The sequence below is a fragment of the Lontra canadensis genome, unplaced genomic scaffold, assembly GCF_010015895.1.
Source record: "Lontra canadensis isolate GAN:19392208 unplaced genomic scaffold, GSC_riverotter_1.0 scaffold27, whole genome shotgun sequence".
NCBI lineage: Eukaryota > Metazoa > Chordata > Mammalia > Carnivora > Mustelidae > Lontra > Lontra canadensis.
In genome coordinates this window covers 2,146,984-2,172,650 of record NW_022631021.1, presented here as the reverse complement: position 1 = coordinate 2,172,650, position 25,667 = coordinate 2,146,984, and the positions used below count along the sequence as shown (strand labels likewise).

General features: G+C 36.3%; 1 protein-coding gene across 3 annotated transcripts in view; it reads right to left on the bottom strand.

Annotated features, from left to right (window-relative positions):
- The window catches only part of COL12A1 (collagen type XII alpha 1 chain), a 117,859-nt gene that overhangs the window by 71,093 nt on the left and 21,099 nt on the right, over positions 1 to 25,667 (bottom strand). For 2 of the 3 annotated variants that reach the window (XM_032864353.1, XM_032864354.1), the window contains exons 11-21: positions 25,082 to 25,354; positions 21,347 to 21,619; positions 19,440 to 19,712; positions 10,481 to 10,753; positions 4,915 to 5,181; positions 4,260 to 4,452; positions 3,265 to 3,386; positions 1,351 to 1,500; positions 1,150 to 1,269; positions 886 to 1,050; positions 211 to 357 (exon numbers count right to left, since the gene is read on the bottom strand). In XM_032864353.1, coding sequence (XP_032720244.1) covers positions 211 to 357; positions 886 to 1,050; positions 1,150 to 1,269; positions 1,351 to 1,500; positions 3,265 to 3,386; positions 4,260 to 4,452; positions 4,915 to 5,181; positions 10,481 to 10,753; positions 19,440 to 19,712; positions 21,347 to 21,619; positions 25,082 to 25,354 — 2,256 coding nt within the window. The remainder of the gene's footprint in view (positions 1 to 210; positions 358 to 885; positions 1,051 to 1,149; positions 1,270 to 1,350; positions 1,501 to 3,264; positions 3,387 to 4,259; positions 4,453 to 4,914; positions 5,182 to 10,480; positions 10,754 to 19,439; positions 19,713 to 21,346; positions 21,620 to 25,081; positions 25,355 to 25,667) is intronic. The other variant, XM_032864355.1, reaches the window with a different exon arrangement.

The following is a 25,667-nucleotide window of genomic DNA, read 5'->3' as shown; positions in this document are numbered from 1 at the left end:
TTATTTTCCCCAGCAGTCATTTGGCAATATTTGAAGATATTTTTATTAGTCACAACTCAGGGGATGCCACCAACATCCAGTGGGCAGAGCCAAGGGATGCTGCTAAACATCTCCCAATACACTAAAGGGCTCCCTTCCCCCATCCCAAAAATAATTATCTGCCTCAAATATGAACAGTGCTAAGGGTGAGAAACCCTGGGATAATCTTACCTGGACCTTTGACACTGTTACACAAGTTAATGGTGAGGTCATCTACAATCTTAGAGAGTGACTCAAAATCTGCCACATTGTATGCGTGGGTATCATCAGGATCTGTCGCAATCATCTTTAATTCATCTTCATCAGCATTTTTAATACCTTAGGGGGAAAAGGACATATTCAAATTCAAAAGCATTTGAATTTTCAATGTTAAGTAGAACATACATGTGATTCTCCTCAATAATAAAATGATTATCTATAGTTGCAAAATAGAAACAAAGGAAAAAATAATATAAATTAAAGTCTATTCTGAATTAGATTCTTCTAAATGCTTCTAGCACCAATTTCCCCAAAAAGTGTCTCTTGAGTGTTTTTTCTGGAAAGTAAAATAACGGCTATCAAAAATAAACATGGTGCCACGGAAAACCAAACAGGAATTTTCCTGGATCCTATTAATAGTACATTTGTCCTGTTGATCCATTACTTTCTTCCAAGAAGCCATGTAGTTCTGTCCCATTTCAAGGGGAAAAGAAGAAAATAAGTTAACTTCTTGGCATATCATTTTGATAAATTATGTGATAGGGAAAATATGTTTGTTTGTTTTTTGTCTTCAAAAATTTTTTTAACTACAAAAATATCCTCAGCTTTTGTAACCCCAGGGGCACTGCTAGCCTTTTGAGTACTTACCAACAGCAAACAGCTCTACGCCTTCATCCTTGAGTTTCTTTGAAGGTGCCTCAACATCATCCTGTGACTTTCCATCGGTGATGAGAACACCAATTTTTCGAGCTCGAGGCCTCATGCCAGCTTGGGTCCTGAAGCTCTGTTGACGAATGAAATTCAAAGCCATGCCTAGTGGGATTTTTAAAAGAGCACCAGTCACATCATTATTCAGCCACAAGTTGTGACCAAAAGCAAGAGCTAAAAGTATACCACACCACCCTTACTCACCTGTGAGAGTATTGCCTCCTTTGTATGGCAAGTTTGCCACAGCTTGCAACAAGCTGTTCTTATCTCTGTGAGCATTTAGCTGCCACTCTGTTCTGGGGTCCCCACTATACTGAGCAAGGGCTAAAATAACATCATTGGCATTAGCATATATAAAAGAGCATGATGAAAATGTCTAAAGGTCTTCAGTATTGCCAGACCTACCAATCTGTACTCTTTTGGGACCAATCTCAAAGACTTCCACAATGCGAGAGATGAAACTCCTCACAGTTCGAAAATTTGCCCGGCCAATGCTCCATGATCCATCCACCAGCAACACAATGTCTGCTTCCGCTCTGGTAATACACTCCATCCCTAATATGGTAATCATGACACAGGACAGGGTCAGGAGCAAATTCTTCACAGGGTTACTTCCTAGCCATGCCTCTGCCATCCCTGGATGCTTGCCTAGCTGCTTCAGTTCTGTAGCTTAGTTTTGTGATTTGGAGGTCAACATACATCCATATGGTTTATTAACCTCAAATAACATTCAAGAAAATCACCAGTTCCTCCAGCAATTATTTCCATGGCAAATCTTTCCTTCATCTTTGACCATATTTCCTGGCCACCATCATAGACCCTGGAGACTTAAATTAAACCATCATTGTAAATATGAATGGGCTCACAAACCCAAGAGCTGAAATAAATGAATAAAAATGTATGGCTATCTTACTATAAGGCATCAATAACTTAAATAAAATTTTAATGTGATCTAAAGATTACATGCTGCATTTTTCCATAAGATGTATTGGTCATTAGCAGACTAATATGAAATGAACTGATAAAATGTGTGAGCTAAGAAGGGTCCTAGTGAGCTAAAAACATCTTCTAAAATAATTAAGCTTCTGGGTAATTATTTCATGTATCACAAAGGATTAGATACCTGACTCTTAAAATTAGACCTTTTTGAAATAAAGATAACGCTGTTTTAAAACCTGATAGCTATTATATTATTAAGTTGTTAGCTGTTTAACTTTATCATTTACTATGTATAACAATCAAGTAAATATAGGTGGTGAAGTCTGCACATTTAAAAAAACAAGAAAGAAGGAAGACAATTTAGAGGAAGTATGCAAACAAATATACAAATTGAGAGCTGTAGAGACAACAAGCACAAACACTGATACAAAGCTAGGGTGCTTTGGAAAGAGAGAAAAATCCCAATATCCTCAGTGCACAAGCTACAAAATAAAAATATAAGTCAGTTAATATCATCATAACATAAACAATAGAACATTCATGCAAAACAGCAGGATTTGACACTTTTATATTTTATCTACATCATATTTTTTAAATACCTTCTCTTCTGATCGTTTACATTCCCAGCTATGACTTTTCCAACTTCTTGCCATTTTAGCACCTCATCTTTATATTGTTTTTAAAAAAACTCTTTGAGAAAATTAAATGGTGCTCATCACATTACAAAGGTGTCCTTTGCGTACAGTACACTGCACCAGGATTGAGGACTCCCAGATACTACTCCAAACACCTAAACCTTTGCAAGCCTTCCCCTACCCTTCCCGGATCTACTCTTTCTTTATCAAATGCTGGAAAATGTTGGGAAGTAAATCCTATCCACTACTTCCACCTCTTAAGAACATTCAAAACTAGGTTCATGCACATCGAAACTATAATTGTGGCAGGAGCAGGAAAATCCGAAGGGTTTATGTTCCATGCTGCTTCCCAAGTCATGGTTATCCACCTACTCATATAACACAACTCTGCTTGCTCAGCTCAAATAAATCATTTCTGCAACTACATTTACAAAATAAAACTGCGTTTTAGTCATCAAAAAGAGAGAAAATGTATACTACCTATCCATTGCAAAAGCTCATCTTTAAATAATACAGTACTATGTAACCAAGGTAATGCTGACAAGACAGGCCTTAAAAAAATATTCCCAAAGATATGCTTAGATGGATGTTCGAAAATATGTATTTAGGCATGTAAATTATTTAAATGCATTTTAGTATAAAATGTTTATAGCTGCTTTTCACCGTGTGATTAACCTAACAGTTCACATTTGAAATAGTTTCATAATATTAAGGTTTCCTAGGGTAATGTAATTCAATTTCTTACCAGAAGATAAAATTGGCATTACAGTTGTGTCAGAAAGGGTCGTCATTTCTTGTCCAACAAGTGGCGAACTTTCTCCTCCATCAAACATTCCAAAAACATTTACTTTATAGGTGGTACCTGCCCTGAAATGTTAAAATATATAGTCTGTATGTATACTGGCTCAAGTGGTAGCATATGTGCTTTGTTAAAGACATTCATCTTGATTTACATTCATTTACTTAAAGCAGGTTCTAACACACTGCTTCTAAGCACTGGGCCTTAAGAAAATAATTTAAATGTTGTATGTTGCAAGGTAACTAAAGTTCCCCACACATAGTGGGCTCGGTAAATATCATCTTCTCTAATCTGACAAAAGTAAATAGTGAGGGTTTATATAGATTTCAATATTGGTGAGTGAATGATTGAGACAAACAAACTTTCCAAAAGGCAATGCACAGTAGTCCATTCTTCCTACTGTAATGAATGTAGGGTGCTGTTCAAACTCAAACTTCCTTGTTTTCCACTGCACAGCCTGAAGCAAGACCTTTAATCAGCCCACCCTTCCCCAATCCGGCCAGCTGGCACCAAGCACAAAGTCCTGCTTCTCTCTCTCATGGCCCACCCTGGTAGGAGATTCATAATCAGCATCACGGCATGAGTCACCTGGGCCTTTCCAGAAGTCACAAGAACCCCATACTTCCATGGACCTGGCTAAGGACAAGCTGCTTTAGGTGAAATCATATAATATAGACATTAATTTTTAAAAAACAGGATGTTATTGAAAAAAATGCCATTCCTGCTCACTTAATAACAAAAGTCATTAAAACATTACAAAAACTTCTGCTAGCCTCTGAACCCTAACCTCAACTTCAGCAAGTCCAAGAATAAGAGAGCAACTTCCGTTGATTCTAAACCCTCCACTAACAAACAGACACCCAAGTGATTATCTGTGGAAGGCCTACTAATTTCCATAAATTATTCAATCTTTTAACAAAAACAATATAGTTCATTCCTACCTAAGTTCCTCCAGAACAACTGTATTGTCGTATGGTCCAACCACTAACTCCCCCAGTCTTCTGTCATCCCCTGTGGGGTGGAACGTGACCTTATAACCCTTCACTTCCCCGGGGGCAGGCTCCCAAGTCACTCGGAAGCTCGACATGGTTGGGTCAGATGTTTTGAGGTTTCTGGGTGACTTAAATCGTGAAGCTGTAAAGATAAAAAGATTTTAAAATATTATCCATAAGACTAAGCTTTGGATTTTTTATTCCCCCCTGCAATAAGAAATTGAATTAGAAATATCTAAGTGATATACATGAGAATTATCACATACACCACACTTCAAATTGTATATTTATCTCATGGGTTAAGTCGAGTAGCACAGGATATAATACCCAATAAAAATCCTGATAACCAAGTGCTACCCAAGTGAACACATAAATAATTCTCACAACTGAGAAGATTAGATTAGCATTAGAACATTAATATGTAGAATCATTTTACCAGGAATGTGGGTGGTAAAAAATAGACTGCTAATTAGGCATCCTATCTAGTTATTATAATTTAATTTACTACAGAATTAATTTCAGACATTTACAAATAAATAGATGTATGAAAACCTTCCTTTAAATATAACACTCTTCCCACTCCCAAAAAATTATTATTTTATACCTGTTGTGCCTGATCCTTGCCTAAGCTTTCCTTCTCCTGTCTTATACATTGGGAGAACTGTGATGTCATATGTAGTCTGGGGTTGAAGTCGTTTTAACACTGTTGAGGTAACTGTGGGTGGCACTTTGGCAACCATTTGTCTTCCACCCCCACGGGGGCGATACACAACCCGGTAGTTGATGACTTTCCCAGGTGCTGGTTTCCAGGTAACTCTCATTGTGTTTTCCGTTTCTTCGTCCACTTTTAAAATTTTTGAATCTTGGGATACTGTGAGATAAAAGGAAGATGACAATGTATACCATGAAAGAAGATAAATATGTCTACTTTCCCATTAACATGAAAAAAAAATCTGGTTTCTCAAATATGTACACTATGTTCTTTTTTAGCAGTACGATCTCTCATAAATTCATGATGGCGTGTGAGCCTAATCTCAGTGAGATCACAGTAAGATGTTTTCTCTCTACCTAGCTAATAACTAAAAAATGGAAGTTCTTATTGCACGGATTTCCTTTTGCATTCTAGGGACTTTAGTAAAGAAAACATCCATTTCCGGAGATGAGCTTTTCAAATTTTTATTGTATTTCCAGCTGTAAATAATTCTTGTGGTTATCATGCTGTGGGGAATACTAAAAATCATGAATTTAGGGTCAGAAATATCATTTGGGTCTTTTCAGAAAAGGGTACAGTCCATAAATGACTAGCCAGAGTTGACTATTTTTAACACTATTCTTTCTGACAGCCACTGTCATATAAAACTATGAACAGAAAAGAGTAGGAAACTCTAACACATAAAAATATCTCAAGAGCTCTAAAGATAAACTGGTACACATTGAATGTTTTAGGAAATGCTATATGTAAAAAATGTTTCATAAATATATAATATTATTTATTAAGTAATTTTTACTAATATCTCACAATTATCAATAACTGTATCAGAAACAGATCATCCCAAATCTACAAATAGCCAACACACATTTCTTTCCTTTTACATAGTTAGAGTTTATAAACAAGATCATTTCACTCAGTTCAGTAATCTAATCTTAACATTCAAAGGTCATAAGCATTTTCTATACAAAACAGTAAACTGAAAGAAATGTTGCAAAGAATCTTTCTTAACCGTATGAGAAATTTTCATGTTCAAAAAGGGAAAGACCACTTGAAAACTAAAAAATCTGAATAAACTAAATATAAACATACATATGTATGTGTGTATATGTGTATATATATATATGCATATATATATCAACATTTTTAAAACGCTGGACATTGGACAATATAGGACAGTGATTCCTGAGAGATAGAAAAATATGACAGTGAGATTTATAATTGTCCTGGCTTATTGCTTGAAGAGAATTTCCAGCCCCAGTTTAGGAAGAGAGAAACCAGATGGAGCCTGGTGATCTCACTCAATTGAGGAGATAGTTCTGTGAGTCAGGGAGTCCAAGGCATCTAGAATTGCAGAGCAGATATTGGAGACGAGATGGTGTAACAGAGGGAAGAGCTCCAAAAATCTGCAAGAGGTCCTCCTGGAGTCTTCAGCCCAATACTAATCAGTGCATATGCATGAGGAAACTATACAAAACTAGGGAAAGAACCACCCAAAGGAGCAGAAGGAACAATTAATTCCTAGAGTTCATGGCAGGTCCCCAGTAATGACCCAGTAATGAGGCAGAGTTATCCCTAAACTAAAAGATCCTCTGGTCCAGTTCTAACACAACTTAAATGAAAGTCTGAGAAAAATTAAACTACTTCCAAGTAACTGACTAAATCCCAGAGCAAAACTTAAGGATATTTATAAGAGTGTAAAAATATCTGGCACCCAGCACAGTAAAATTCACAAAGTCTGGCGTCTAATAAAAATTACCAGACACGCAAAGAAGGAAAAAATATGACTTATGTTATAGGCTGAATGATTGTGTCTCCTCAAAATTCATTTGTTAAAGCCTTAACCTCTAGTGTGATAGTCTTTGGTGATGGGACCTCCGGGAGGTAATGAGGATTAAATAAGGTCTTAAAAGTACAATACTAATCTGATGGAATCGAAATCCTTATTAAACGAGGAGGAGACACCAGAGCGTGCTCTTACCACCCTCCCCCAACGCATATGCAGAAAGGAGGAAAGGCCATGTGAGGATATAGCAAGAAGATGGCCATCAGCAAGTGAGGAGTTCTCATCAGAAGTCAAATCCTCCCAGAACTTGCATCTTGGACTTCCAGCCTCTAGAAATGTGAGAAAACAGATTTCTGTTGTTTAAGTCGTCAGTTTCTGGTATTTTGTTATGGCAGTTGGAGCTAAGACAACCCATAAGAAGAAGAAAAATCAAATATAAAGAACCAGAACCAGAAATGGCATATAGGACATAATTATTCACAAGGGACAGGAAAACAGCTATGACACCTATATTCCAGACATTGATGATGGCAGAAGAAATAGTAGACATGTTAAGTAAAGCCATAGAACATATAAAGGAAACTCAAACCCAACTTCTAGAGATGGAAAGTACAATATCTGAGATGAAGATACATAGGATGGTATTGACCGCAGACTCGAAATTGCAGAAAGAAACATTAGTGAAACTATTAACGTGGTGATGGAAACTATCTGAAACAAAATGCAAGAGAAAGAAAAGATTGACAAACCAAACAGCACAATAGTAAACTGTGTGGTAATTTCAAACAGAATAACACATGCATAATTGGAGTACCTAAAGAGAGTGGGGTGTAATAAATAAAGTATTTGAGAAAAATAATGGTCTAAATAGTTTCAAATTGTATAAACCTATAAACTCACAGATCCAAGAAATTCAATGAACTCCCTAAGCACAAGAAGCATGGAAAAAAAAAAAAAAACTACATAATGCGTCTCAGAAGCAAACTGCTTCGAATCAGTGTTCAAAAGAAAATCTTAGCAGCTATGCAAGCATAAGGTACAACATATCTTACCCTAGTTTTAATGGAAAACTTTGGATATTGGGCAGGGGGGGAAAGCCTCATTGGCATCCCATGAGTAAAAATCAAGATTTTTCACCTCCCTGACATATGCCACACACTATAAAATGGTGCAGCATTCATACTGTAAGTTCTTTTCACATTTTAGAAACTTTCACGAGATGCTTTCCCAACACCCACTGCACCTCAGCTAAACCAGCTGCCATAAACTGGAAGTCCAATAGATAGGTTCTCATCTGCTGGCTTTCTAGCCACAATCCCTGGTTTTCATTGTATCAATAGTCTGTGTACCATATTGTTGAGTTTTAGGTAAAAGCAATCCTGAAAATATTCCCAAAATGTCCCTCTGGAAGTCTATAAGAAACTCTAAGAGCATGACCTAGTGACTCTGCCCACTTATCCATACATTAGGATTCAACTGCCACCTAAATACCACATCTGACTCAGATTTCTCAAGCATTTTCTAAACTGCTATACTTCCCACAAAGAGAGCAAAATAAGACACAACAAAATGGTAGCAGCACAAAGAAAGGTTCTTACCTTCTCTCTTATCTGCTTAGATGTTTGAGCAGTTTGCACAGAAACAAAACTCAAAAAAAAAAAAAAAAGAAGTTTCATTCCTGCCTAATCCACTCCAAATTTTTAAAAATGCCTTTTTCTTCACTTACTTTAAAGGTAAATCAATCAGTTAGCCAAGAAATACAATTTCTTAGAGGTTCAGCTTCTTAGAGATGAAAATTTATTTATTTATTAGGATTTATGCTAACAAATTTGCATTTGGCTACAAGAAATCCTTTGTGGAGATTTTCAATCCCAAATATATATCTGAAGACTTGGTTTTTTTGGAAGAAGACACAATAGAGGAGAATTTTTGAAAAAGCTTCCTTCTAAATATATATACTTTCATAACTGCTCAACCACATGAATTGTATCTTTACTCCTAGAGATAAATTTAGCTAGATGTGTCATATCTGGCCTATGACTTCTCTTTACAACCAATAAATTTCTGCCAGATTCTTAAACTACAACAGCCAATATATTCAGACACGAGATTTCGTTTACTACCAGGGGAACCAATCATATGACTATCTGAGAAATAGGACTTTTCACGTATTAAATTTCAAATAAGGAGTTTGATTTTTTTTAATCCAGTTAATTTTGACACAGATTTTAATTTAGACACATCCTACTGAGTTTGCCAGTGATTAAAAAAAAAAAGAGGAGGGCGCCTGTGTGGCTCAGTGGCTTAAAGCCTCTACCTTCAGCTCAGGTTATGATCCCAGGGTTCTGGGATCAAGCCCCGCATCAGGCTCTCTGCTCAGCGGGAAGCCTGCTTCCTCCTCTCTCTCTCTCTCTCTGCCTTCCTCTCTACCTACTTGTGATATGCCTGTCAAATAAATAAATAAAATCTTAAAAAAAAAAAAAAGAGAGAGAGAGGAGTTCTTCAGACAACTCAGACCAAAAGACTTCAACTTAAGGACAACTGAAAATCAGGATGTGGGGCTTATCTGAAATTGCTCACGGCACTTCCCTCTCCCCTTCATTACCAGAAGAATCCCTCAATCCCTCTATTTCTCTTTTTTTTTTAAAAAGATTTTATTTATTTATTTGACAGAGATCACAAGTAGGCAGAGAGGCAGGCAGAGGAAGAGAGAGAGGAGGAAGCAGGCTCCCTGCAGAGCAGAGAGCCCGATGACGGGCTCAATCCCAGGACCCTGGGATCATGACCTGAGCCAAAGGCAGAGGCTTTAACCCACTGAGACACCCAGGTGCCCCTCTATTTCTTTTTAATAAAAGGAAATGCAAGAATGTCCCATCCTGTTCCCTTTTCCTAAAACCCTCTCAGAAAAAAGGAATCAACTTTCCTCCTATAAATTCTTAGAAATGCTTATATGCTTAACAAACAGCTTCTTAGGGAAGAGAATTAAGGAAAGTTGGTGCAGCTTTCACCAACCAGCTGATACTAATGATTATAAGTCATTCAAAATTATTCATGAGAAAGAATATTAATGACATTAAGGTAAATCTGAGCCACCAGAATATTGAGTGGACTTTTGATTTAACCTTACCAAATACAAGAGGGATGAAGTCAAGTCTCTAGGACTGGTCTTGGGTACATAATAATCACAGTCTCAGTAGCCACTCTCATATATCAATCAACTCTAAGTGACTAGGCACTATGCTTGGTGCTTTGCACATTGTCATTTCATTTAATCCTCTAGACAACTCTGAGACTGTAAGCCACAGATAAGGAAACTGAATTTTGCCCAAAGTCATACAGCTGTAAATGGGCCTATAGTCTCTTTGTCTCCATGGCTCCTGATCTTTTCACTAGTTGAGTTTTTTATCTAGTTGACCATCCTATCAGGAAAAAAAGGCAGAGAGAGAGACAAATATAGGTAGTTGAACAGGATTCAATATTTCATAACGTGATATAATTTTTATACTAAGTGAACTAAACGAACCTGAATTTAAACCACAATCTTTAAAGGTCTTAATTTTTCATCCTCATTTATCATAGAACAAAAACTAAAGGCAAGTGATTACACTGTCACTTGAGCTGATAGCCATTAGGTAGCACCAACACACGCCTAAACACACTCGTGATGTTACCTACATTCAGTTGTGGCTTCTCCATTTAAAGGTTCTCCTTCTCCACTGCTATAAACTGCAAAGACTGAAACCTTGTATTTGGTCTCTGGCTGCAGATTTTCTATCACAGTATGAATTGAATCTCCGGGAAGACTTTTCTCTCCAGTCTCAATGTCATCATATAGCGACTTCCATGAGACTCTGTAACCTCGAACCATTCCTGGAGCGGATGTCCAGTATGCCCCAATTGATGTGTCGGTGATATCCTTAGTAACGAAATCCGTAGGTGAACCACGTTCTAGAATAGAAATTAAAGGGTAATCATTTTTCAATGTCTACTAGGTATGTAAATATTCCTTCATCCTAGTGGACATTCTAACTTGCTAAACTCAACCTCAGTTTGTTTAAAGTTGCCCATTTCTTCTTTTGGAGCTATCCATCCTGTTCTGTCAGTGGACCAGATTGATGGAATCAAACTCTAGAATCCTTTCTGATTCCCACCTATCACCCTGATCTCCACATGTTCATTCAGACGGGAAGGCCCTTCAGGACAAGAATGCCATCCAAACATGAAAGAGTAGGTGACTAAAAAAATTGTTCTCCAAAGGGAAAAAAGGCATCTAATCCCAAAATTTCATCCTATGTCAGTCTACTTTATAACATACCCCATTGTTCACAAAGATCTTTACTTCTTTACCGTCATCTTTTACTCTCTGATATAATTTAAATAAGCTCAGTGTCAACGTATGACCTATGACAATTGCAACAATTTCATATCACTTGATAAAATTAATTCCAGCATCATTTTTTGGTGAAAACTCTATTTGCTCATGCAATTTAAAAGGAGAAGTACAAACCTCCAATATAGCTAAACTCTGATGAAACGAAAACCACCGATTCTTCTGGAAAACTTTAAAGCGATTAGTCATCAAAACAAAACATACCACTTGTTCTAGCCGATCAAAAATGTCTGCTACTAAATTTTGGCTCTTTCAATTCAAAAAAGAAAAAAGAAAAACTACAACCCAAATGGAAAAATATGGAAACCTCAAGTTAATAGAAGGCACAGATGTCTTCCAATAAAACCCTCATTTTCCATCATTTAAATATAAGATAAATACACAGGTCACTTTATATTGGCTACCTTTACTAGGGTTCATGCCACAGCATGACATAAACATAAAACTATTATCTGCTTCTACAGCATACGTTTCACCAGTAATTGTTGTAAATTGAAGCAAATGATATATAAAGCTGTTACAAGATTTCTGAAGACTATTATTTTACATGAATTAAAGAGTAAAAATTAATACCTTAAAAAGACTCATAATTAAGCCACTAAATTTCAACACGAAGAGTAAAGATAATGATAAGTAAAAAAAAAGAAAAAGAAAAAGAAAAAAGAAATCTGGGTAGACAGAAACCTATCATATTGTAGGATTTAGAAGGGAAAGATAAATAAAACAGGAGCTGGGCATCCTACCAGACCCCAAGCACAAATGGAAAATTCTAACTCCATTATAAATAACTGTAACTGCTGACAGGACATCTCATCTCTGGAGGGAAATTAGTTACATATTTCACTGAAACCAAGAATACTTATTTTCAAGAGAATACTGACTTTGCTCCCTCAGTATGTGATGCTAATTTTCACTTGAAGGCCTTCTTTCACTGTATGGGCTACTTAAATGGTCACACATCTTTATTTTTTCTCTATATACGGGAACATAAACAAACTATTGCTTTGATCCAGTTTGGTTGTCGTCTTTTATGTCTTATTTTGTTTTGATCACTGATATCCCAGCAACTGGTCTCTAAGTTTTAAAATGGGCAGCACACGTTTTCTTTGTTTGGTGTACACCTTTTTTTTCACATGTGCCCCTTCTAAAGAGCCTAAATTGCAGTTAGAAATTGTAGCCATTGTAAAATCATTGTACTTGAAAGTGACTGAACTTAAATGAGCTAAAAATGGCATTGATGACATTCCAAGAAAGTCTAAGATGAATAAGTTATCGAGACTGTGGGGATTATGTTCCGTATTAACAATGGAGGAGTTTACAATCATTTCCGCTTCTCCTCTGCTTCAAGATTGTTTTTCTCAGCCCGTTTTCCTCCCTACGTTCTATAGCGCTAAATTTGTGTCATTATTTATTTCCATGACAACAGACATCAATCTCACAAACACAGGCTAATGGTTCCACTGTGAGAAAATAATAGGAAAAGAATTGTGGTTGAAGCAAAAATACATTCACAAAGATATTTCTGGGCTACAAACAAAAGGAGCCTAGTTCACTAGACATGCATTCCCATGGATTTTAATCAACTGTTTTAACACTCTCAGAACCTGTAAAGCTGGAACAAAATACTAGTGAAATTTCAATAAAGATGTTTGCAAGGTTTATCAGTGTCCCAAAAACAGTTGGTTAAAAGCACTTTAAAAAAAAAATACAAATGAAGTATTAACTAAAAAACATTCTGAAGTTCTAATTAATGGCATGACAACGATAATTCCAGTGAGCACTGAGTAAATTCTAAATTACAGAAAACAATCCTCAAAAAATTATAGAATCTGCCTGTGACATCCAAAGGCGTTATGTACAGACACTGGCATTGCAACATTCCATGTTAGTAACAAAGAAATATGGAACCCAATGAAAGAAGAAAGGCACCTCTATCCAGAAGCCAAGATTGAAAAGACAAACTGTTTCAACAAGCTTCTTATGTGTCAGTCAGTCAGTTTGATAAGAATATTAAGTTTATACCATCATCAAACACATTGATAAACATTTTTTCTCAAAAAAGCTAGAGGGTTGGGTATTCTACCTGCTGCATTACACCCAAGAATTTTGAAAATATGATGTACTCATGACAAGTAAATTTTATCAGACCTATAAACCTTTAAAAAATATTTTTTAAATGGAATCTTGGCTTGGACAATTATTGGATTACAAAAAAATGAAGCAGTTGAATTGTACCCTGTAATACAATTGGCAGGCAGTGAATGGCCAAGCTAGTCTTGAGACCTGGTGTATAACTAGCTGAATAGGCCACCAGCAGGAGGCTATGTCACCTCCTAAGGCCCTGGGACAAAATAAATGGATTAGATTTGATAGGATACACAGAATAATCACCTGGGATGCCAAAAGAGTGGGCCCCGCCCAAATCAACTAAATTGAAATATCTGGAGATACACATAAGCACTGATACTTCCTAAAACATCTTTCCCAATCTCTGTTATTCTTGGGACACCTAGGTGGCTCAGTCTGTTAAACATGTGTCTTTGGATCATGTCATGATCCCAGGATCCTGGCATCAAGTCCCATGTCAGGCTCCCTGCAAGGAGCCTGCTTCTCCCTCTGCCTGCCACTTCCCCTGCTTGTAGGCTCTCTCTCTCTCTCTCTCTCTCTTTCTCTCTCTCTCTCTCTGACGGATAAATAAACAAATAGATAAATATCTTTTTTTAAAAACATCTCTATTATTCTCATTCCCCTACAATTTTTTATTCTTTTCTCATATCTTTCCTTTCCCTTCTTTCTGCTATTCCTTTCTGAGGCCTAGGGAGGCATTTACTTGGAAGATGTGATTGGTTGGTGCAGGAAGAAACCCTCATGCTTGCTTTCACTCTGACATGAGGCTCCTTCAAAATCAGAACAGGTGAGGTGAGGGCAAACCTGATCAACATCATTGGGCCCAGGGTTGTTGCATGGGACTGTTTGTTGGTTTATACGTTGTGTGGATGTATGACCACACAAGACTAATTGCCCTTTAGTCAAATGTCTCAAGGCTGACCTTCAGGGACCTGAGAAGTTGATCAGATCTTCTCATCACATCCTTTCCATCCCATAACACATGTGGGATGTTCACTACTCTCTTCTCCCCTTCATCCTGTTTCAGAAGGAAATGGCTCTCAACACATGCTTCTTGTTCAAGAGTTGACCACATTTTCCTGTGAATGAGGTTCAACTCAAGTGGTATCTAGCCAAGCATTTGTTTTGGTTTAAAATACTGAATTGTAGGTTCTGTCCTTAATCTAAGGAACTGTGGACATCCATAACAAAGGAAAAGATTATTTGGCTGGGTTTGGTTAGACTGAGTTTGGGAATCTCTTTTTAGAGAACCTGGGAAGGAAAAGAAAGAGAGAAGAAGAAGAAAGGAAGGATGTCTAAAGACAAGCCTATAGCTTCTGCAAGAGGCATTACTGTGTCTCAACAGCAGAAACCATTGACAGGTCCAGTGAATAGGAACCAAATCCAGTAGTCTTTTTGCCCCTTTGTCAATGTGCTTCCCAGAACTTGCATCCACTTCTGCTCTAGCAAAGGCTCCCAACTTCCTCAAGCTCCTCTTTTTGCTCTCCCCCAAGACTTATAAAAGTCTGTTTTACGATGTTTCAGTTTGTTCAGGACTTCACATAAGTGGCATTGTTTTCAATAAATAAAATGAATAAAATATAATAAAATAAATAATAATAAAATAATAAGATAAAATAAATTAGTACCTGTTTTCTGCTGTCCTGGGTATATGCCTATGTTTTGTATATTATTTTAACTTCCGGTTATAGAATTTCTGGCAGTCATTTCAAATAAGTTCTCTTCTATAATGATGGTATGCCTTCAACTTTACCCTTCTCAATAGTTTCCTCAGCTATCTTATTCTCCCTGGTATAGTACCAGTTTAGTTATAAGGAATAACATTCTTTTCTGTCATACATTAAAACACAAAATTTATCAGTTTTTTGAAATTTTGAAACTCAGCCTTTCTGCCCTGATTTGAACCATATTTAGATATATTCAAAAGGCATTTTTCTCATGCCTGCTCACATGCATCTCTGAGCTACTACTGTGAGAGGTAATTTAGACAGGTGCATTTCTCATGATCTGAACATCCACAAGGGGTTGATTTCTACTTTTTTCCACATACAAGGCCAAAGAACTAATGCCTCATTTAAGTAACTTTCCTATGTTTCCTTAGCCCTTTTCCATTTGCTTTCTGAAAAGCAAATCATCATCCAATTCAAATATAATTAAAACACAAATTAGCCAATGATGATAACTGAAAAATTAATCATAATGAAATGAAACTGTGTAAATTGTTCCAGTCGGCTTTCATTGAGTTTCACATACCACTTTCAAAAATAGAAGTTAAATTGAAAATGTAATGTAAATCCTCTTCTAAATCAATTTGTCTTTTCCGTTAGAGCTCAGCTCAAAAGTCATCCAACTTTCCACAGTAGAATACAGAAAACCTGCTTCCACGTTTATGTGGAAACACATTTGATTTACAACCCCAGTGAATTAGAGTCACCATTCCAAAGTACAAAGTTCACTATTGATAAGCAACAACTACATGAAGCAATACATAGTTCTTGAAAACCTCTTACTAATTAAATCACCCTTCAACCTCAAAGTCTGTATGAGATTTCTTCCGTAATTGTTATGTCCCCAATGTGATTTACATATTTCTCCGATGAGCCATTAATGCACAGGAAAGGAAATATGAGTTGCTGTTTGGCAATTGTGCTAAAGCTCCCCGGAAATCTCAGCCTTGTTATACCCAGAATGTATGATCTTTCAAATTATGAGATAGCAGTAAATCAAGGGAAACAGAGACCTTATTTAGTCCATCTTGGAAAGGCCCCATGTTACTCAACATCCTGCAGAGGAATTCCTATGATGTGCTAAAAACCTCACTGTAACAAAATGTCAGCAGAGTGAAGCTTGGTTTGATGTACAGGAAGCTGTCCGTGTCTAGGACATTGGCAGGTTGCTATAGCAACTAAAACAAAGGAAATTTTAAAGAGTCATCTTTTCCATAGCCAAGAACCAGCAGTCAAAAACAAAAAGAACCATATTATTCCCAAACTGAAATTTTCATTCATTTGTGGTAAAATCTCAGAATTAAAATGAGCATTATTCATTTCAAGGTTTATAAGAGCAGGTTTTCCTGTCTCTACACACTAACAATGACAACTAAAAGCTCTATCACAACCTCAACTACACTTACATGTACAACAGTCCTTTAGTAATCACATTAAATCTATTTTAAAAACAACACGGGGAGGCGGGGACGGGGGGGGCAACATAAATCAAACCTAATAGTTTGTGCTCAGATTCCTCTAAAGTTTGGATCTGAAATAGTAATAAACACTGCCTTTGTGATTCTATTTCATACAATACTAGAGCAAACCATGAACTTCCCCAATGCCAATTCTAATAAATCTCTCTTCCAGGGACAGGGGAATTTTCTGATCATTGGCTACATTTCAACAAACTAGGAAATAGATTCAAGTTAGGGACAGTTGTAGAGCACAAGAAATATGTTGTTTTTTTCCTGTTTGTTGATTTGAATAGAATGCACTTGAGGCCATCTATAAAATTTTTAACCTACAGAACGCTCCTGCCGGCTGAGCCATGCCTCTGGATGGAAGAAACATTCCTTCAGGGTCTGCTCTTACCACCTTCTCTCCCAAGAGAAAAACAGATTAGAAAAACAGCGGCCCTCAAAAGCAGTTGCCTGGCTCTGTTTCTGGCTTTCCATTCCCTGCATTTACCATCATATCCTATTCCTGTATATGGTATGTGGATTTGGCTGAGTTAATACAATAAAATAAAATGGAATAACCAGGGGCTAAAATCTTCTACTATTTTAATTTAGTCACAACTACGCTTTTACATATTTGTGAAGTTTACCACACATAATGCAATGGGATAAATATGTTCATAAAATTAGGCTGGCAGCATTTTATGTAACCCTTCACTGTAGTAAAGAGACTTGGTACAAGTGGAAAAAATGTATTATGACAACTTATTTATCAATTAACTATAGTTAATCATCTTGCGTCCCTCCTTCTCAGGAAATGGAAAAACAGTAATTTTTTAAGATTTCTTTTACTACCTATGTATCTCACTTAGAGGTAATTTCTGATCAAATAAGTGTGTGTGTGCACATGGGTACATAGTCACACATGCATACACGTTGGTAGATTTTCTATACTACTTGCAAAGCGATAAACAGTTCAGTTCAATTATAAACAGTTTAGCTATACACCAGAAAAATCAAAGCCTATAGAATGTTTGCTGTTAAATTAAAATGTGTATTCTGTTTTCTAAAGATTAATATATCATTCTGAGGAAAAATGCCTAATTTTTAACCCCAAGTATGAATATATTTTTTAAAGTAAGAAAATGCAGAAGAATATCAGAAGGTTGAAAGGTACAAGAAGGAAAACTATTAAGAGCATTTCCAAGATATTCCTTACAAGAGAGAAATTTTCACAAATAAGAATTACCTACAATTATTCTGGAAAAAACAAAAGCTCAAAAGTTTATCCCTAAAACAAAATCCTGTAAACAATCTATGTTGAAAGCCTTTGGGAAGCACAAGAGAAAGAGAACTTCAAAGGGTCAGAACAGAAGAACAAACTTGTCAGAAATTCTGGATGTTGCTCTGGATTCAAGGATCACATGCTTTACTGCCAGATTAAGTGTCTGTAATTAAGGCAGTTTCCACCACTACCTCTTATTATTTTCAAAACATTAGTGTAGCTGATCAATATCTCTTAAATACTTACTTACAAAAGCCATATTTTTAAATATCAATTCTAAAGTGAATGTCATTTCCTCCTGATGAACTTTATATACCTATAGCATTTTACAGTTTCCAAAAAGTTTTGCTTACAGTCTCCCATTTGATCTCCACAGCAAATCTAGGATGCAGAAGCGATGATCATCCTCTCTTTATAGATGGGTAGACTGAGTCTCAAAGGGGTTAAGGAACCATTTCAAGGTCACATGGCTAAGTAATGAAACCAGGACTCTTCTAGTAATCAGTATTTTACACACTGCTATTTAATCTTCCATTTAAATCATCTTCTCAAAATAAATTTCATTGATTATTAAAAGTAAATTCTTGATTACTATTAGAGATTGAATTGATTAGAATATGTTTTGGCTATTTGTTTTTAATTCTTGACTAAATCTTGTACTTTTAATGGAAACTGCCTAATGTGGGCCTTGTCCCTATTAATTACAACATCTACAAATCTCCAAACTCCTGGATCCTCCAAATTTGACAGATATTTTACCTGAAGTCACCATGACTTTGCATCACAAAAGATACTTCAGATGCATTTTCTTCCTATAATTATGTTAAATAGGTCATATAAAAGATGGTGATAACAAGGAATCAATGCCTGATTTCCCATTTAGGCCCCCAACTATGGTACTGACTCATTATCTTAACCATCCACTGATACTTCTTTTTAACATCATAACATTCTTATTGTGGCTAGGTTAAATTTACATTTTCTCCCTCTTACACAACTTATTTTGTAGTTGCGGTGAGTTAAATGCAGGCCACCACTGTATTTCAAAAGATTCTAAGAACTACGAAGCGCTCTGACAATTAAGTCTGGAAAACAAAGGACACAGCTCCAGTCTTGTTGGTGGTTCTCGCTAAATACTTCAAACTTCTAACACAGAAATGAATTTCAGAGGTCATTTAGAAGACAAACAAAACAGAAATCGGGATCCTCATATTTTTCAAACTAAATGCTTTTATGCATGGTGTACGAGAGACTCAGAGTCAGAAAGGGTTCCTCTCTGTTGCTAGTGATGGAAGCTGCTGTGTCACTGTGGGCAACCCAAATCCTTTTCATCCACAGATGTTTCCCAAGGTCACTTCTCACTCTGAATGTCACACACCTGTTCTCCACTTAACCAGCACATGGCATTGAGAACATATTTCTATGGCCTTCTAATGCACTCTGCTCCTCAGTACACCTCTCCCTGATCAAATTTAATTTTTTACAACGGCTTACATTCTACATCTCTGAAAAAGAGGCAGTTTTGTAGTTACTTACTTTTCAATGCGAATTCCTTTTAAGAGAAAGGATAGCACATTTCTAGATTTGATTCTCCGCAAATGTTTTCAGCTTCCTAAATGCAATCACAAACTCAGGGATTTCTATAAAACATGACAGTTATTACCTTCCAGGGTTGTTCCTTCGCCATGAAGGGTATCTCCAGCCCCGGATGCATATAAGGCCGTCACAGATAAGGAGTATTGCGTCCCTTCGTTTAATCCTCTCAGCACAGTACTGGTCGTATGTCCTCTCACAGTGACCTCTTGAGTCTCACCCCCTGCCGCTGGGACGTATGTGACGAGATACTGTTTCACTTTCCCTGGTGCACCAGTCCAAGATAATTTCATAGTTGATGTTGTAGGGTCAGACACTCTTAAGTCTCTTGGGTTCCCTCTAACTTCATTAAAAAAACAACAACATCAAAATTCATTATTTAATAAAATGACTTAAAAAACACTTTGTTGCTTTAAGTGTGTGTGCATGGGTGTGCGCGCACGTGTGCGTGGGTGTACGCGCATGGGCATGGGTATGGGCACGCACGCTGCATCAAATTTATATCCTGAGGAGTATGACAGCAATTTCAACTGTTGACAAGCAACAGAGCTTCAGCATTTCTAAACTGGTCCTTGAGTGTTGGGAGAAACAAAGCAAAAGGCATCCAATTCCTCTTCTGTGTTTATGCAGGTTAGTATCTTTTGCATTACTATCTTTGACATTAAAAACTACAGTCTTTTCCCTGAAAGTGGAACAAAGCGCTACAGATTGTAAATACATTGATTAGTATCACAATGTAGGTTTTTTACCACCTCCAAGAAAGCCTAGAAATACACTGATGTGATAAAAATAATTAATGATCAAATGCTATCCCTAGAAAAAAAACTTAAGAAAGGAAACAGCCCTAGTGAGGTCTTGCCTTGAGTAAAACTCAGGGGCTACCTATCCCTTTGCAACTATGATGTTTGGCATTTCATGACTTTTCTGATAGAGTGGTCATGTCATCTCTGAAGGGTGTGAAGTCACCCAACCCTGTGACACTCTCCACTGGGCACGGAACAGCTAGCCACTTTCACTCTAGAAAACAGAAAGATGAAGAGTCACTGGGTCTTTTTATGGTCCCCACACAAAGGGCCCTATATCCCCAACTAGAAAGAGAAAAAGAAATGTAGTGATTTCCTGCAGGGCAGAGAGGAGGAAGAAAGCAGATGGAAAGAGAAAGGGTCTCTGCAGGAAAGGCTGTTTAGCTAGGTTCTCCCAGGAGGGAAGCAGGGAACAGTGATGGAGGACAAGCAGGGAATGGATATTCCTTATGAGTGCTTGCCTCAGATGCACTGCTTATCAGCAGCATGACCCAGTTACAATTTAGTATCTTTAGTCTTGATTTACTTATAAAAAAAGGATAATATTAACAATTCCATTGACTCTGTGCATGGATCAGATGAGATAATATATGAAAAGCTCTTTGCACAGAACCTGACACAAGTAAGTACTCAATAACTGTTCACTATTGCTAATATGTTGTGTTGCTGTTGTTGTTGTTGTTGTTGTTTTTAACTTTAAAGATAGGGAATAAAATGAAAATTAGAAATGCCTTAATTTTTCTCATTGAAATAAATATTAAACATTAATAATTTGCAACAAATATCAGAATCTATCCTGGGAGTCTGACTATGCCATTTAAATAAAAACAGGCTACTATTTTAAAATCTTCCTGAAGAAATCTGTTTCAACAGAACATAGCAGTTTGATTTTTAAACCCTAATAATCCTTCAATTTATATTGGAATATTTAATAATATTATTTTTAAAATAATATTTAGGCCATATGATAGCATTTGAGTCCTATTGACACAAAAAATTGCTGTCATAGGTAAGTCAAAAATTTGAGTAACCCACGTCTAAAAGGACTACCGTCTAAGATACTCAGATAATTGAGACAGTGTCTCATGGCCTATAGTGTCTGGATAGCTGCCTATAGGACCCCTTGAGGTCCAAGATCTGGGTTGTTACCATACAGTCAGCATATTTTACCTACCTTCTTCCGTGGCTGCATTTCCAGTCAACGGAGAACCAGGTCCCGAGAAATATTCAGGAATTACAGATACTTCATATTTTGTGTCTGGAGTCAGGTTCTCAAGTGTTATCCTCCTCTGATTGGCAGGGGTGGTAACTTCTTTGCTTTCTCCACCAGCAACTGGTTTATACATAATTCGGTACCTTAAAACTCTCCCTGGAGCTTGAGTCCAGGTGATCTTAAAACTGTCTGTAGTTTCATCTGTCACCTTTAGGTTTCGAGGCGCTCCTTTTACTGAAATTGGTTTAAAAAAAAAAAAGTTTATTTTACATAAAAAATGCAAAACTAAGCCTTTGATCACTAAATTATAACATTTCTCTAAACAAATCCAAAGGCAGTTTTTTTATTAAACATTCTGGTTACAGCATTCATTTAGCCAGATATTAACTAGATGCTGAAACAACAAATACTCTATAATATACAGAAAGAAACTAAGTATTGTTAATTTTTTTAATCAGATAAAGAGGTGCTTAATAGTAAACTTTTAAAATCATAAGTACTCTATTAAGTAGTAAATTCATATTGACATAGAATTCAGGAATAAAAATACTTCATTTCTTGAAAATAGGTAGCCAAGGCTTTCCTTCTAACTTGATTTTTTCCCAGAAAAGTAGGAAAATAATACCTAACACCCAGTTCTACCATATTTACCCACTTGAATCTGTCCAGTCAGTTCCACAGCTAACTTTTTAATTTATATAGTCATTTTACTTGGAGCATTAGACCATACCCAATAATTGGACCAAACACACTATACTTAATGAATGCTAGCAGGATCTAAATCTTGAAGTTAAACTGCAATGGGGTAATGTACACTGACTCACAATCTTAAATGGGATCTTCATTGAGCCTAAAGGAGAACATCATTTGGCTTTATAGACAGTAAACATGCTTAAATTATTTATTCATTTAAGGGGCAAACTGTCCATTTGGACCACACGTTCAGAAAAGATGAAATAAAGGTTATTGTCTTAATAATCCACTGGAGTGAAAGCACAGTGCAATACATCGGCATTTACCTCACATATAATTAGAAATTTATCTAAATAGCCAACACATCAGTAGACCACTTCAGGGAGAAAGAAAGTGAATCCCTTAAGAAAACCAATGGCAGTTGGCAGACTTACACCCATGACTCATTTTAGATGGCAAGGAAAAAGACTAAATTAGCCAGAACAAATGAGGCAAATAAACTGTTGAATTTGAGTATATTAGTTCCCCACCCCTGCTTATCTGCAGGGGTTATATTCCAAGATTTCCAGAGGATGCCTGCATTCACGAATAGTACTGAACCTTATTTATAATATGTTTTTCTTATACATAACTATGATGAAGTTTAATTTATAAATGAGGCACATTAAGAGATTAACAACAATATCTAATAATAAAATAGAATAATTATAACATACTGTAACAAAAATTATGTGAATATGGTCTCTCTCTCAAAATATATTACTATACTTACCCTTCTTGTGAAAATGCCTACACGATGAGAAAAAGTGAGGTGAATGATGTAGACATCATGACATAATTTTGGGCTACTATTGACCTTTTAACAATAGTCAGAAGGACAATCATCTACTTCTGGACTGTTGTTGACTATAGGCAACTGTAATCACAGAAAGTGAAGCTGAGGATCAAGAGGAACTACTTTACTAGTTTTGAAGCTGAATGTGTAATTTTGAGCCTTAGATTACCCAATAGTTAAAAAAAAAAAAAAGACTGTATACAGTATTATTGAATTGGTTAAATGAAATAATCCATGGAAAGCAATTATCATAATAACTGACACCTAAGCTGGAGCTCAGTAATTGTTAGCTTAAGAAAGGTACTGAAATCAGAAGCTTCCTTATTTATTAAAGAAAGTGTAAATCTCATATTTCACTCAGACAGTAGAACTGGAAACGCATTACCAAATGCTATTGTTGAAGCTCAATGAACAAAAACTAGAGCATATATGAATGTAGTTGGCTTTACTCAAAAACCTCCTGAACTTAAATTTTTTTCTTGAGATACATTCCCATCCCCCTCCCAAAGTGATGAAGGAAAAAGGGCAAGCTCATCAAGTAACAATGTGCACATTACAGAGAAATCATCAGGAAATCAGAAATATGAGGGTGCCTGGGTGTCTCAGTCGGTTAAACGTCCAGCTCTTGATTTCGGCTCAGGTCATGATCTCATGGGTCTTGAGATCAAGTCCCACATTGGGCTCTGCACTCAATGGGGTGTCTGCTTGAAGATTCTCTACCTCTGCCCTACCCTCCAGTCATGCGTGCATTTTTTCTTTCTCAAATAAATAAATCTTTTTAAAAAAAAAAAAAGGAAAATAAAATATCTAAATATGGACTTCCACATTATTCAACACAAATATCATAAGGAAAAAAGTCAACTTAGGTCATTATTTTATTGGTGGGCCTTCAGATAGAAATATACCTAAACCATGCACAAAAAGAATAGATCAATCTTATTTTTAAAATCTGTCAGAGGAAGAAAGATTCTCTAGCTTTCACCAGCAAGATATGCCAATATATGACTTTCCTGTTAGCAAACTCTTCTTTGCAACTATCTTAATTTCCTCATGCATCTGTTTCAGCTTCTTCACCTATCTCCAGTAAAAACAGAGAAAAATTGACATGCTTTTTATTATTTGTGATATTTATCTTGAAGAGTAATTACCTAGTCTTAGTCTTCTTGTAACCACATTCCTTGGTAACCTTTAAATGTCAAATGTAATGAAACCTATCAGAAAGTATTCAATTCTATCAGTAAAGAGGACGTATCTACACAAATAATGCTTAAAACATTTGGTAAAATTTGTACACTCATGTTCTCAGCAACATTATTTACAATAGCTAAAAGGTGGAAGCAACTTAAGTGTCTGTGGATGAGTGGATAATCAAAATGTGATATATACATATAATGGGATTCTCCTTTGGCCGTAAGAAGAAAGGAAATTCTGACTCAAGTTACACGGATGAACCTTGAGGACATTATGCTAAGTGAAATAAGCCAGATACAAAAGGCTGAATACTGTGCAATTCCACTCTTATGAGGTACCTAGAGTAGTCAAATTCATAGAAACAGAAAATATAATGGTAGTTGCCAGGGGCAATGGGGTGAAGGTAGGGAGGGTTGGGGAACGAAGAGTTATTTTTTTAATGAGTACAGAGATTCAGTTTTGCAAGATGAGAAAAGTTGTGGAGATGGATGATGATAATGGTAGCATAAGAATATGAATGTACTAAATGTCACTGAAATGTATACTTAAAATGGTTAAAATGATAACTCTATGTTATGTATATTTTACCACAATTTTTAAAAAGAAAAAACATGTGGTAATATATTTGCCATCACATCCATCAATAAAGTAAACAAAATTCAGAAGTATTTGAACATAACACTTGAAATACGGGGCTGAAAAATCTGGCCTTAAGCAGTATTTCAAGAGTTAGTGTCATAGTTATTAACAGTTCTCTACACCTCTTAACCTCAAATTCATCAAAATAAACCTAGGGGTTTTTTATATAAAAGTTTTTTCACTTTTTAAAGAGATGTACAAATACCTGTACTTTATAGATTCTGAATCTTACAAAGACATTCACCATCTCTATAGAGGAGATAGTTATTTCAAATTGTAACTTGGTTCTATAATAAATTGCTAGTTTTTGGAAAACAAGGTCCAAAACCCCATCTCACCTTCCACTGTAGTCTCCTCGCCACTTAAGGGAACACTAAAGCCATCCTCATACTCTGCAGTCACATTGACTAAGTATAGGGTCTCTGGCTTCAGGTTGCTGAGAATGACACTGGTGCTTGATGCCGGCTCCACCACTGTAACCTCATCATCCCCAGTAGCTTCCTTGTAGGTGATGTGGTACGAAAACACATTTTCTCCAGCAGGAAACCAGTTAGTTTTGAAACTGTGAGAAGTTGTCTCAGAAAAACTAAGATCCTTTGGAGGCACATAAGCTATTAAAAAAAAAAAAAAGGACATAGTTAAAAATGTTTAAATCTATAAAGCAAAAATGGACCTGATGACTATGTTTCTGAAATGGCTTATGTTCATTGGGGGAATAGTCATTGAGACAAATGTACTGAGTAAATATTCCACATAAGACCACTGAGAGAAGGCCTCTCATTTACAACCCTACCAGGATGTCTTGATCATTTGTCTTGACCATTAACAATACTAAGTTACACTGTTTAAATGATTAATTAAAATTTAATTTGAATTGGGTTTCTAAACACAAAGCAGTAATGGAATGGTCCTGCCTGCAACTAG